The 14,676-nt window shown below is 40.2% G+C and overlaps 2 protein-coding genes across 2 annotated transcripts in view; one reads left to right on the top strand and one right to left on the bottom strand.

The window, feature by feature from the left end:
* Nucleotides 1-705: 705 nt before the first annotated feature.
* Nucleotides 706-6,615, top strand: tyr (tyrosinase). The gene is made up of 5 exons (XM_074641839.1): nucleotides 706-2,079; nucleotides 2,673-2,889; nucleotides 3,626-3,773; nucleotides 4,119-4,300; nucleotides 4,919-6,615. The coding sequence occupies exons 1-5, from the start codon at nucleotides 1,252-1,254 to the stop codon at nucleotides 5,164-5,166; spliced, it is 1,623 nt and encodes a 540-aa protein (XP_074497940.1). The 5' UTR covers nucleotides 706-1,251; the 3' UTR covers nucleotides 5,167-6,615.
* Nucleotides 6,616-8,641: 2,026 nt separating this feature from the next.
* The window catches only part of nox4 (NADPH oxidase 4), a 21,840-nt gene continuing 15,805 nt past the window's right edge, over nucleotides 8,642-14,676 (bottom strand). The window contains exons 14-18 of the mRNA XM_074641838.1: nucleotides 13,216-13,335; nucleotides 12,996-13,104; nucleotides 11,785-11,853; nucleotides 9,532-9,632; nucleotides 8,642-9,163 (exon numbers count right to left, since the gene is read on the bottom strand). Coding sequence (XP_074497939.1) covers nucleotides 9,043-9,163; nucleotides 9,532-9,632; nucleotides 11,785-11,853; nucleotides 12,996-13,104; nucleotides 13,216-13,335 — 520 coding nt within the window. The 3' untranslated portion in view covers nucleotides 8,642-9,042. The remainder of the gene's footprint in view (nucleotides 9,164-9,531; nucleotides 9,633-11,784; nucleotides 11,854-12,995; nucleotides 13,105-13,215; nucleotides 13,336-14,676) is intronic.

The raw sequence follows: 14,676 nt of genomic DNA, 5'->3' as shown, positions 1-14,676 counted from the left end.
CCTGATTTGCTCAAACACTTACTATAACAGGCACAGTGCTGGTTTGTGTACACAAAACAACATTAGTATTCTACCAATATCCTGGCCAACTATGGAGAATGATCATACTCAAATTATATGTTTCACATGGCCTCACATGGCTGAATCCAACTGGTAATGATGTTTTTGTCTTTATTTAAAAAATAATTGAACGTTTAGCCTGAATGATGGCTCAATATAGCAGTAATTTAATATGTTCAATTTGTTGCCCAGACTAATATTTCCCTTATTTCTAATGCAACACTACAATTTACTGATCAGCACTCCGCTCAACCAGAGGAGAAAAACCTGATTCTCATTAATATCGTTGTAGTATTGAATTTCCACCTCCTTATCTTCGGTTTAGTTTAGTTTAGTTTAGTTTATTACTTTATTTGACAGGGACAGTGCATATTGATAACATTTCTAAAAATATGCCAGAGTTAGCCAGAAATGCTGATTTTCCTCTTTAGTCCCCGTGCAAAACCACAGACGTTAGGAATAATAGCAATGAAAAATAAAATAATAATAATAGTAATAATAGTTTCTTTTCCATATCTCACTGTTTCTGTTTCAACTGTACATCAACTGCATGCACACTTGATCATGCACAAATTCCGGCCGGAAGGGTAGGGGTTGGTGCGAACACACGTACACACACACACACGTTATTTTCTTTGCCTGAGGTATTGTGGAGCTTAGGTCAACTGGTCTCAAGACAAAAAGTAAGAGGAATCACAAATATTATCCTGAGCATGTGATAGTGTGGGTGCACATTCTTGAGTATGTGTGTGTGTGTTTGCCTCATTGAGTGCGTGAGATCACACACTTTGTCAGAGGGCGGCCCCTAAAACGGCTTAATGAGTAGGGAGAGAACAGGAGACTGTTGGCTGGGTGTAGGAGAGAGGTGGAAGGAGGTCCGGTGGAGGGTTAGATGAAAGCATAGAGGGGGAGAAAGAACCTGCAAGTAAGTTAGTAATTGGTTACTAGTATAAATACAGATACCTGAAGAGTGCATTTTTTACATTTACTTTTTAAGTCTAGAAGCCGTCTTTAGATCAAATTTGGATGCAATCCTGTATTTCTCTGCTTGCAGCCTACTAACTAGAAGTGAATCTACTCCTCTGTGCTGCTTTTGAGTCTCACCTCATCAGCTGCAGTCTGTGAGGGCATCTCTTCAGCTGGAGCTTATATTTCCACTGTGGTTAAGACGAGCGTCTCTGACTTTTCACCATGAGGAGCTTGTATGTATCTGTAGTTCTGCTGCAGCTCATTGGGACTTCTTTATGCCAATTCCCTCGCCCATGTGCCAACTCAGAGGGGCTACGGACCAAAGAGTGCTGCCCGGTGTGGGACGGTGACCGCTCAGCCTGCGGCGCCCTGTCAGGTCGTGGTTTTTGCACTGAGGTGGAGGTCTCAGAGGAACCCCACGGGCCCCAGTACCCACACAGTGGGATTGATGACAGAGAGCGCTGGCCTTTGGCTTTCTTCAACCGGACGTGTCGCTGTGCTGGGAACTATGGTGGTGTTAACTGTGGTGAGTGCAGGTTTGGTTACTGGGGGTCAAACTGTGCTGAGTTCAGGGAGTCGGTGCGCAGGAACGTCCTGACCTTCTCACCTGCTGAGCAACAGAAGTTCATCTCTTATCTGAACCTGGCGAAGAACACCGTCAGCCGTGACTATGTGATCTCCACGGCAACAAGAGCAGAGATGGGTGAAAACGGTGAGAACCCCATGTTCTCCGACATCAACACCTACGACCTGTTTGTCTGGATTCACTACTACGTGTCCCGGGACGCCTTCCTGGGAGGGCCAGGGAACGTATGGAGGGACATCGATTTTGCCCATGAATCTGCAGCGTTTCTGCCGTGGCACCGAGTCTACCTGCTTCACTGGGAGAATGAGATAAGGAAGCTGACGGGAGATTTTAACTTCACCATCCCATACTGGGACTGGAGGGATGCCCAGTCCTGTGAAGTGTGCACCGATGCTCTGATGGGTGGACGCAACCCCCTCAATCCTAACCTCATCAGCCCTGGTTCAGTCTTCTCCTCGTGGAAGGTAAGAACATTTGATTATTTCTCTCTCTGACTCCGAGTGTGTGAGTGAAAAGTGCATGTCTAACTAGATCTATGAGCAAGTTGTTCTTATCCATTGTTAAAGAGACGGAAAATTCCTTTCCCCAAGAAACAAAGGCTTGTTTTATTTCCAGCATCTGTTGTTCTAAAGCTGGTTTAACCTCTTAATCCAAAGAAATGAGAGATTTGATTGGAAACACACAAGAGTTCATCCTCAAGTGATCCAGAAAACATAAAAAAGAGAGAGTGAAAATCCTACTTGAGAGGCTTAGTATTCCACATCCCAGAAAATGTATCTAAGACAGCAACTTTATTCTGAGTTATTCAGAGAAATCTGTCAGAAATCTTGTAGTAGTTTGCACTTCATATGGATGGGTGGAGATTCATGAATAACATCTATAGGCTCTTTAACCACAGTAGCTCACTAAATGTGTGTGTGTGTGTGTGTGTGTGTGTGTGTGTGTGTGTGTGTGTGTGTGTGTGTGTGTGTGTGTGTGTGTGTGTGTGTGTGTGTGTGTGTGTGTGTGTGTGTGTGTGTGTGTGTGTGTGTGTGTGTGTGTGTGTGTGTGTGTGTAGGTGATCTGCACCCAGCCGGAGGAGTACAACAACCGGGAGGCGTTGTGCAACGCCACCGGCGAGGGCCCGCTGTTGCGCAACCCCGGCAACCATGACAACAACCGCGTGCAGAGGCTCCCCACAACAGCTGATGTGGACTTCACTGTGGGCCTCTCCCAGTACGAGACGGGAGCCATGGACCGATTCTCCAATATGAGCTTTAGAAACGTCATAGAGGGTAGGAGTGGTACACACACACACACACACACACGCACACACACACACGCACACACACACACACACACATTAGTATTACTGTACTTCCGTTTAAACATTGAACCTGAACCTGATCCTTGGTCTAATCTGTCTAATGAGTTCTGGCTCATTTAGTTTATACAAGGGTAGAAAATACAATCACGTGTGTGTCTATATACATGCATTCAAAGAGAAGCAAGCACAAATACAGACATACACACTTGTGTAAACCTGTTAAAAGTGAGAAACAGACAGATTCAAACTGGAGGAAATATTTGCAAACAGGTGCTGAAAACATCCATCCTACTAAAACTGAGTAATTCAACTTCAGCCTTACCTTGATGCTTGAGCCTGATAGGTTTTAGTCCACATTAGTGTCTCACTCAGAGTTACCTTGAAGCACTTTCCACGAGCGTCCTCTCAAAAAGAGCCTATTTTAATAGACTGCTTCCAAAGTCAGGAGCCTTCAGCAGTTATTAAGCTCAATAAGTCACTTGCTTGTCAGTGTGTTCGACATCATCTATCTGAGTTATATCAAAAGTGTCTCAAATATGTGAGAAAGAGCACTTGAAACACTAGAAGTGAGTACATCCTTCATATTCAACTCTGTTAAAACGTCACATGTAGTTAAGAGAATATGTTTTAAGTGAATTTAGTAGAAATCTACTCACCTCTCTCCCACATGTCAACTTCTAACCCTCTCTCTTATCGTCCTGCAGGTTTTGCCAGTCCAGCGTCAGGCATGGCGGTGCCGGGCCAGAGCACCATGCACAACGCCTTGCACGTGTTCATGAACGGCACCATGTCCTCAGTGCAGGGTTCAGCCAACGACCCCATATTCCTGCTGCACCATGCTTTCATCGACAGGTACGGTGATGCACACAAACATGTCTACAGGAAAAGAGAGAACACGCTATGGTTACACAAAATCAATTATTCATTTAATCAATTGTTTCTTTTTACTGCAGCGAATAGCCACATTTGTTCTGTAATGATACGCAAACATACATGTGTCAGAAATGAGAAAGAGGGAAGAGATAGAGGAGGAATACCCAAAAAATCATTTTTCTTCCTATATGTCATTGCCTACCTCCTTGATACTACCATTATATGATTTCTCCATTTCTTTATTATATCCATCTTTATCCATCCTTCCCCTCATCCCTCTTTTTTCTCCCGTTTATCTCTCTGTACCTTCCGTCTCTCCTCCAGCATCTTTGAGCGCTGGCTCAGAGCCCACCAGCCTCTCCGGACCAACTACCCTCGTGCCAATGCCCCCATCGGCCACAACGACGGTTACTACATGGTGCCCTTCCTGCCTCTCTACAGAAACGGAGACTACTTCCTGTCCGACAAGGCTCTGGGATTTGAGTATGCCTACCTGTTGGACCCTGGTCAGTACAGTAAACGAGTGTTTCTACAACTTTTTTGTATTTTTGCGGTAACTTACAGGCAACACTGTTGTAAGTTATGATGTGTTACGGTAAATCAGCTTTACCATGAGTGTGCTTAACAGTATAACTGCTCTACTGTAATTGTGGTTTTACAGTATGGTTGCAGCGACATGCATCCATTACCATGGGCACAGCAAAAGATGCAGGCTACTCTAAAGGGCTATTGTTAAGGATTCGCTAAATGATCATGATTTTAATGGAAAACTATGATTGCTGTGTTGGTTCCAGAGAGGATAAACATATATTGATATCTTTCACCAATAGATAGCGACTGAGAGCACAAAACAGAATAAAATGTATGGTCATATGCATACTTTTCATTAAGCCATTCACTTTAGTTTCCTATTTAAAGGTGCTATTGATAACATTCAGCCACTATATGTCTCATTCTCCCTCCCTCGTTCCATTGCATTTACCTCCCAACAAGTCGTTGTCAGGCACTCACCATCAATCTAAACCATTTATCAGTTTTTTCCACACTGACGACATAGAGATACTACGTGATACCAATGGCCATATATATATAAAATCATTAACATCATATTATCTCCACTACAGGCCAGAGGTTTGTTCAGGAGTTCCTGACGCCCTACCTCCAGCAGGCCCAACAGATCTGGCAGTGGCTCCTGGGAGCCGGGCTCCTCGGGGCGGCGATCGCTGCACTCCTCGCCGCGCTGCTTATTGTTGCACAGAGGAAGTGGAAGCGTAACCAGAGGAGGAAGAGAACGCCGAGCTACGGAGAGAGACAGCCATTACTAAACAGCAGCTCAGAGGAAGGTTCATCTTCGTATCAGACTACTCTGTAACACACACAGATACTGCACATACAGCTAATGCACTATTAGGGGTGCTTTCAGGAAGCAAATGAATGAGATGGTACAAGATAGAAATTGTTATTGATTTCAAATCTATTCAAATTTGAAAATGGTATCGAGCAGGTGACATGATTTTCATTGTGGTGGTAACAGCATTGGAAAACGTCAGTAAAATGTCTTTAAAGAAACACTGTCACAGGTTAAAAAAAAAAGTTTTTTAAAACTTCTGATATCTAGTTTTTCCAGACATTTTCAAATATTTTCATGCACTTTTTTTACATTTTTAGGAAACAAAAAAAACTGTTTTCACCACCAGTGTATTTGGGTAGTGACAGAGGATACAGTGGTAGATATCTCAGTAAAAACGTTATAGCTACTTATCACTAGAAGTGAATGGGAAATCTTTTTTGGGTGAACTGACCCTTTAAGGTTTGAGACAATTTAAATGGAGAATATGGAGAATGGATTCCCCTAATATTTTATACATTCAGCAGATATGTAAAGGAAATATTTAGTTTGACACACATACAAAATCAGAGCCATTAAGTGTTCATTAATACAATGCAACACGTGCCAGTGTTAAAATGAAAATATAAAGATGCACACACTACACTACAGTAATGTATTGTGAGTATTTGTACTGTGACTTGTGTCAGGTGAAAGTACTCACCTTTGAGGACATTTACTGTCTCTTTGACAGATGTTGCTATTCCTTCTTTGGCAACTTTTTCTTGACTTTCCTCACTGACCTGAAACACAGAACATCCTGTTACATAATTATAATAATTATATAATGTATTATTTCATTGTTTGGTACTCTATTTAACTGTGGTTCTGTTTACAAGACACATACTGTATGTACATATTGTAAGTTTACTCAACTGAATTGGCTGTTGCTCAAGGAAAGGTCATTTAAAGTCAGGTCAGGTCTGCTGTACCACATCTGTAGTGACTGCTCAGGTTGTAAAAGTCACATAATTTGCCCCCTCATACTGAATAAATCCGTGTCAGAACGAAAATTAAAGTCACTGCTTCCAAATTACCTCTCTCTCTTCATTAGCAAAAATGCATTATAGTAACAGAGAACCTTTCTAGATGTAATCAAGATTCCTCAGAAAAAGGTTCTGCACAGATTATATGTACCCGTCTGTTGTGAATATGTAATGGTCAGAATGGCCAAGTATGACCCTTCACAGATTTCCTTCATTTTAAACAGTTCATCATAGACAGTATAAGTGCCTTTGAGTGTGAAACTGTTTTACAGAAGTGAAATCACTGACACAACTCTCAAACCCGCTCTCTCTTGTGCATTAGCGCTGGTGCTAAAGGACTGTGATCTTTCACAAGCAAAGAAAATTAAGGTGGCATCATGATAACAAACATGAATCATGTATAAGCTGCATTAAAATCAGACAAATCAGATCCATTTTTTCTCTGTGATTGTTTTTGTCATCTGTTGGTCATGCAGGAATGCTGACTACACACATTTTGTTTGTTGCCAGTTCATGGCTACTTCCCATTATCACTGACGTATCATATTCATATAGAAACATAGAAATAGCTTAGCAGATTACAGAACTAAAGTAGGTCTAGTTAATGCTGCTAAACAGTCGATATTGTTTGATAAAATGATGTTGTTTCTTAAGTATATGCTTGTGACTATGAATTATATATTTAGGATAATATCGTTAATTGTGCCAGGATCGGAAATAGTAAATATTTTCCCACTTACTATGTGCAAATAAACAATATATAATAAATAGAAAATCTCTTTTATTTCAGACTTTGTCTTGTTCTTTAAAAAAGAGGACAATCCTGAAAATAGACAATTTAACATTTAAATATATTTAAATTCCAAATGCTAAATAAATGGTTGTTAATTACAATTTGAGATAATATGGTTGTTTCAGTCACAAAATCATAAATATAAAAAATATCAAGATGTTGATTCTCTGCAGAAACCTGATGTTTCCAGTTTTGGCACATTTAAAAAAAAAAATGGTAGACTTTAAAACATAACAAACTATTACAAATGTAGTATTTAACATACAAATAGATTGTTATTAATTCACCAGTATCCTCATTTATTTTTATCAGTAACTTCTTGACTTTCTAGAGATATGTAAAAACAAAAATAATGACAGACTCTTACTTTGTTTAGAAATTGCCAAAGCCCTGCAGAAGTTTTTCACATAACATCAAATAACTTTAAACAGTATAAATAAATTTAAAAAACAACTAACTAAGAATACTGGCTTGCAGTGTAGTGTAGGTTTGCTTTGTATAAGACAGATCTTTGATAAACATACATGAACAGCAAACTGATAAAAAACAAAATGAAAACAAAGACTGAATCAAGTGTCCGTTTTATGTCCTTTTGGTTCCACTGCTTTCCTCTGATGAGTGACAGTCTCACAGACCAATCAAATACTTAGTTACTGACTCCAAGCTCAGACACAGGAAGTGTTTGTTCTCAGCGACATTTCCCTTCAGGCTGTCTACAGATCCGGCGTCCATGAGTAAGACATACAGACACTTTTCAGTTGATAGAGCTTGTTGGGGCCAGTTTAGAGTCAAGTAAAGGTTAAATGACATTTGGGACTAAACTAGTTATAGAGAGGCAAAGTCCCGCCCCTTCCGGTCGACGACCACGGGACCTTATTTTGGAAAAAATATGTACGGTAGTCAACGGCAAGAGACAAATCATTTTTGATCCCATTTGAATTGCGCCATGAATCACACACACGATGTTTGTCAATTTAAAAGACAATTTTGCAAAACTGTTGTAAAACTGTTGATGTATAAGACTGTGAAAATACGTAATTAGAAAGACTACACACCCAAAAGTCGTTAACATCTCTCTCTCGCTGAAGCTACGATGCCTGTGTGTTTCGTACTAGGATGTACTCACACCAGCAACGGCTCTCGCTCGTTCTTTCGCTTCCCGGCTGATAAAAAGAGAAGGAGTCGCTGGATAAAACACATCAGGTAAGTTAACGTTTCATTTGTGCGTGGAACATACGTAGCTGTTATATGAGTACTATATAAGTTATATTACGTATATTGTGTGAGACGAGAGATGTAATTCACTGAGCGATTTCATACAAAACTAAATGATACAACGACAAATCTACGACAAACTGCGACTTTCTTGACTTGCTAAATTATGTTTTGAATTGACAATCATCATATGTGTGATTCATGGCGCAATTCAAACCGGATCAAAAAAATATTTGTCTCTCGCCGTTGACTTTTGTATATATTTTATTCAAAATAAGGTCCATTGGGGGACACCGGAAGGGGAGGGATTTCACCTCTCTGTTGGTTACCACAACTGATTTGCCCATGTGGTTCCACCTCTATGGTTATTTAAGTCAACTGTTTCTTGTCTGTTCCTCCTGTGTGATGTTTCAGCCCCGATGACCAGAAAGATGAATTCCCTCTCCTTTAAAATTATTATCATGTGTTTGTCGTCGTGGAATTGCAGGTCTTCAGCATGAGAAAACGTATTTAGTCCACAGAGGGGTGTGTCAGGGAAAAGACGAAATCCAACCGCAACTTTACAAACACAGAGTATCATGAGTGGAGAATCTCAACAGCAGTGAGCTGCTCTCTTCACTTTTTCTCAGAGGTTGACTGGATCAGATGCTGAAGCTTTTAGAGCAGTCAGTTGGGGGTCAGGCTGGTCGGTAGAGAGGAACAGTCCTCATGCTGCATGTTGCACGTCTTGTCCTGCTGGGCCTTTTGTGACCATGGGCGGGGATGCATATGAAATAATAATATAGTCTGTGGATATTCATATGTCAAATGGCAAAGTTGCTGTTGTTTTCAGTGAGGTTGAAGTGTAGGACCAGTTCGGATTTTCAATCAGCTGAAGGACTCCTTGTTGAATTCAAAGGTTGTTCCAGAGGATCGGGATGAGTTACACAGTCTGTGGAGAGTCCTGGAGATGCCCTTCGGTCCACAGCAGAAAACCCCGACTCGCTTACTGAAACCGCAGAGAGAGAAAGAGTTAATAGATGTAATAACACTGGATTCATACTCCATCCCTGGACATTCAATGGGTCCACACCATTACCACGCCGGCATACACCGACCCGCAATGATTTATACTTGTAAGAAGTTACAAACAGTCCCTTTAAATTGATGAATAAAGTGGGTACATCTACTTAACATACAGCAGAGCAGTCCGCAGGTGATTGCTGGTATAATTTTGTCTCTGTGGCGTCAATATCTCATCAACAATGACACAATAAACCTTGATCGCTCTGACAGATCCATGCTTTGTATACAGTGACGACGACCCAGATTGTGCCTCGGCTGTATGAAAAGTAGGCGCACCCACACTCTACTCACTGCTTATTGGTCTTCCCAATCTCATCGAACAGTAACTTCCACTTGGGTCGACCAACCAGTAGTCTCGAGGTGAGCGGGCGGTACTTCTCCTCAGACATGCTCTGGAAAATAAGGTAGATAACAAAAACATCCCAGTTTTTATATTGCAATAACTGATTTGATTTGGTCATTTCAGGGGAACAAGCTGTCAACACAACACTCTTTAAGTTGTAAGTAAATAGTTGGATGTGTAAATCCAGCAGTAACGGAGGAACATTATAATTCTTGATACATTTCATATCTCCTTTACTAGAGACATCTGACCAACGCAGCAGCAGATGGATGACACATAAAATCTTTTTTATCAGAAAAGCACTGTTGACATCTATAGGTTAAAAGATCCCAGTCTGTCATTACAACAGATTTCTCCGTCCTCTGCCTCCAGTTTCTCCTCTTCTCTTGCTTTCTCCTGCTAACCTACAAGCTGTAGCAGCCTGTGCTCTCTAGTTTAAGGGTCATTAAATGTTATCAGTAGTGCAAACAGCTGTGGGCAGTCATCAGCAAAGCAAAGCCAATTCAGGGACTGACGAGGTGGGATCAAGTAAAAATAATGAGCTGCATGGGTTGTTTGTGTATCAGACAAGTAAGCTACTGATATATTGAACCTTGTCACACTTTAACATTGAGCTAATTCAATTTTCCTGAAAGGTCCATCAGCCACCAGGTACATTACATTCATCTGAGCTCCTGTATGTTGCAAAGTATTATTTTATGTATTGTGTAAGTGGCAGAAGACAATGTTGTTTTACTCTCCATAAATAGATAACTATGTTTATATTTAAAGCATATTGTGTTATCTATCTACAATATAAAGAGGAGATTTTTACAGAAACAAAAGAACGCCCAACACTTGAACTTTTTAGCTTACTGGTTCAGTTTGTGTGTTGACTGACAATCCAGTAAACTCACTATATCTCATGCCATTTCCACAGGACATGGGTGTGAGACAAAGGTCAGGCCAAGCGTCATGTCACTGTCTTTTTGTGGTCAAGCAGTTAATCAACTGCGTCGATCCTTTTTCACAGAGCAGCTCTGTTACGGGTCACGATCTTTATACACCCAATTGTGTTATCTCATTTCCTGCCTGTCTTACAAACTAAGATCAATAAAGCTGTGTGTTTGAGCAGAGTAAAAGCTGGAACCCTCCCAAATCAGGAGCATGAAACATAAACACTCGTAAACGTGTGCAGGGTGCAACGTGCTTTGGAAAAGTGTTTCTCTCCCTTTCGGGGAATCGAATCCCCCCCGATACTCACCACTATACTATCGAGGAGTTGTTTTAAGTAAGTCACATGACCAAACACATAGGAAGTCAGCAACACAAGACTATATTACTGCTGGATTTTTGAATGGTAATAAACCTAATCATTCTTAATTTATTTTATATTTTTATTTATCTATTTTAATTTGTATATAGTAACTTATTATTATTATTATTATTATTATTATTATTATTATTATTATTATTATTATTATTATTATTATCATTATTATTATTATTAATAATAATAATAATAATAATGATAATAATAATAATATTTTATTATTAATTTTTTTTTTACTTTCTTGTTTTTGAAAACTTTGCATTTCAATTTACAGTCACTATCTGTTAGTATATGTACATATTATTTTATTTGTTGTGGTTTAGGTGGTAGTATTTTTTCTTAAGGAAACAATAAAAAGCATGATAAAAAAAAAAAGAATAAAAAAATGTAAACTGTTCTATTACATCCACATAGGTCTGACATTTTAAATAAAGTATCAGGTTTGGCTTGATCTCAACGACATGGATTATTTAATAAGAATAGAAATATTAGCAGCTATTTACAGTATGATCAAAAATATGCCCAAACAATTGATAAAATCAATGATATTGTTTTAATAGGTATTGTTTTACTGCTCTCTGTGGCCGTGTTTTGTATCTTTACAGAAACTGGGACGAGTAAGAAAAGGTGGAGAGAGTTTGAAACAAGTGGATTTATATAGAAGTGCTCCAGCTGAAACAATCTGACTCAAAAATAAATACTGTGTAGTTCAGAGAGAGAACAGTAAACTCAAGAGAAGACTTTTCCCTTCTCTCTGTCATATACTGCCCTCTAGTGGGTTAGGCTTTTAAACACTGACAAACAATGGATCGATGAAGAGATGAATGAGTGAACAGTCAATGAAATGAAAAGATGAACATAAAAAGATAGACGTGTGTGTCACACCTACCTGCAGGCTGTCTGTCTGACTGACATACAGTTTCAGATTAAAGTAGTCCGGTCTGTTTTCCTGCCAAAGCTAAAGGAGAAACACAGACATGGAAAGTTCGGTGTTTTAGTGGTGCTGTGATGCATTTAGGTCTAATTCAACAAATAGATATTTAGGATTAAATGGAACATTTATTCTTTAGGTTTCTCTGAAATAAGAGAGGTGAAATTACTAACAGCCACAAGATGGCGATCAATACACTAAATTTGATAATAGTCTGTTTATCCACATCAATGTAAAAACCTAAAATTGTTACATTTATATTGTTTTAAATAAAACTATTCTCTGCACTGCTGACTGTTTCAGTATGCATATAAAGAAGTTATTTGAAAAAATCTAATAATTTACAGTAACAGAGAAATGCAGAGGTTAGTACCTTATAAGTGATTATATTTGATCAAACCATTTTTCTACATAAACTTTGTTTTACTGTAATGAGACTTTAAAATAGGGCTGCAATTAAAAAGTATTTTAATCTGTTGATTAGTCTTGATTAATTATTCTCACTAATCGATTAGTTGTTTGGTTGATAAAATGTCAGAAAATGGTGAGAAATGTTGATCAGTGTTTCCCAAAGCCAAAGATGACGTCCTCAAATGTCTTGTTTTGTCCACAACTCAAAGATATTCAGTTTACTGTCATAGAGGAGTAAAGAAACCAGAAAATATTCACATTTAAGAAGCTGGAATCAGAGAATCTTGACTTTTTTTTCTTAAAAAATTACTCAAACGATTAATTTAATAGTTGACAACTAATCGATTAATCTCTGCAGCTCTACTTTAAAAGCACAGGTGCCACACTCCCCTGCTCATTTTCTTTGTCTTTAACCTCTGACCTCCCCCTTCCTCTTAAAACCCGGCCGGAAAACTTTCTTTGACCAAATTGAGAGCAAACACACACAGGAATGGAAAGTTGCTTGTCCCACTAGCCTGTGACAAGTACATTATCTTTGCTGGTAAATCTTTAGGGGCATCGGCTCAGTTAAAAAATGCCAAACAACTTCTTAAGTCTTTTCAGAAAGTGAATCTCCTGACCCACTGCTGACATTCATGCACACAATAACACTGGATGCTGGTCAAACAATGACCAAGCTCTGATTATGAACCACAGTTTAGCTCCCACGTTTTAATCAAAATAACACGAAGGCTGTGGGACGCAGACTTTGTCCTGACCTTGTGATGAAGGGCACACAGCAGCTCTGCAAACCAGTAGAAAGAGTGGAGCTCCCTGCAGACCCACACAAAGTATAACCTCTGCAACCTGCAACCCGTCCAGCCGTCACTGGGTGTACAGCCGAGAGGAGGGAAGGAGGAAATAATGAAACATATTAATGCTTGCTCCAATTGTTCATCATTAGTCAGTCTGTGATGTTTGTATGTTTTCATAACTCACAGTAGAGCATGCAGCACGCAGGCGAACGGCGTGACTCCTATTCCACCCGCGACACAAACACTGACGTCGTAGTTGAACACTTCCTCTGATGGACTTCCAAAGGGACCATCCACGTAAAGCCTGAACATACAGAGCGGAAAAAACACAAATTAGCCAAGAAACTGGACAAATATACACACATATATTTATACTTTCCCCTCAGAGCCAATCACACATAAGCATATAAACATCCTGCATTTGAAATCCCACAGTGTGGAGCCCCCAAACACACACACACACCCTTCATCTCTATAACAGCTGCTCAAACACTTATGTCATTGAAAACACACACACACAACCCAAACTTTTCTCTGCATTAGGAAAGTAGACCCAAACATGCTAAGACAATACTACACGTGAAACTCAAAACTGGACCCAGAAAATGGCTTTTAACGCTACAGCAGCCATTAAACACCCCAACACCCACCACAGGGCCGAGTGAGGCATGGCTGAGTGTTACTGTCACAACGTAATCACAAGCACTGCTCTCAGTAACACTTTGGAGAACTTTTTATTTTATTTTGAAATAAACTTAAATATATCCAGTGTTAAAGGGACTGTTTGTAACTTTTTAAGCGTATAAATGTACCAGGTTGGGACACATGCACGCTCGCATATGCGCTCACGTGTGGCCGGAGCCTCTCCTCCTCTGCTTGCTTTCCTTCACTCAGACAGCGCGCGCTCTCGCGTACTCGCTCCACCTCTAGACGTGAACGCGCGCTCACTCCACACTGCAGGAGAGTTAGTTTAGCTCTGAGAATATCTAGTGAATGTACAGTGGACGTTCAGCTCCTCCAGACCAACAGAGGTTTTCCGTGTCTTGTGAAGTGACGGGGCTCTGCAGCGAGAAACATTATCGTCTCGTTACCGACCGGGTGCCGGTGTGCGGAGGGAGACGAGTTTCTCGCTGAAGAGCCCCGCTGCCTGAGCCTGCGCTGAGGCAGTAGAAGCAAACACAGTATCAGCAGTGATTCATGGAGAGACCTTCGTCTGGTCAGCTAACATTACTGCCAAGCAGCTGAAATATAGAGTGATATTGTGGTTTTAGCTGACGTGTTGCGCCTCACTGTTTTGAGCGATGCTCGTTCAGGTATATTTAGAGCGAACAAGCGCAAGCTCGACGCTGACTTTCGTTGATTTCACGGCCACAGGTGTCGCTGTTAAGAAGACATTCTGAAAGTTACAAATAGTCCCTTTTAGCTATGTTCACACTACGTACGACAAAAGCAACAAAACGGCCAAGCAGGGCAACTACATTGTTAGCAAATCGCCGTGGAAGTGTTGCTCAAACGCTCGTTGATGTAGTTGTGTCGTTATATAGCACTGGGAACTTGTTAACGTAATTTTTTTTAGATGGAACGGAACATGGTGAAACAAAATATGCATGTACACTAGCTGTAATATACCAGTAAATAGAAATGA

Source organism: Sebastes fasciatus, chromosome 7 (assembly GCF_043250625.1).
Source record: "Sebastes fasciatus isolate fSebFas1 chromosome 7, fSebFas1.pri, whole genome shotgun sequence".
In the NCBI taxonomy this organism is placed as follows: Eukaryota; Metazoa; Chordata; class Actinopteri; order Perciformes; family Sebastidae; genus Sebastes; species Sebastes fasciatus.
This window is presented reverse-complemented; position numbering and strand designations above follow the sequence as displayed.

Coding starts and splice junctions, on each gene's coding strand:
- tyr (XM_074641839.1), top strand. CDS start 1,252: ATGAGGAGCTTGTATGTATCTGTAGTTCTGCTGCAGCTCATTGGGACT. Junction 2,080..2,672: donor CAGTCTTCTCCTCGTGGAAG/GTAAGAACATTT, acceptor GTGTGTGTGTAG/GTGATCTGCACCCAGCCGGA. Junction 3,774..4,118: donor CACCATGCTTTCATCGACAG/GTACGGTGATGC, acceptor TCTCTCCTCCAG/CATCTTTGAGCGCTGGCTCA.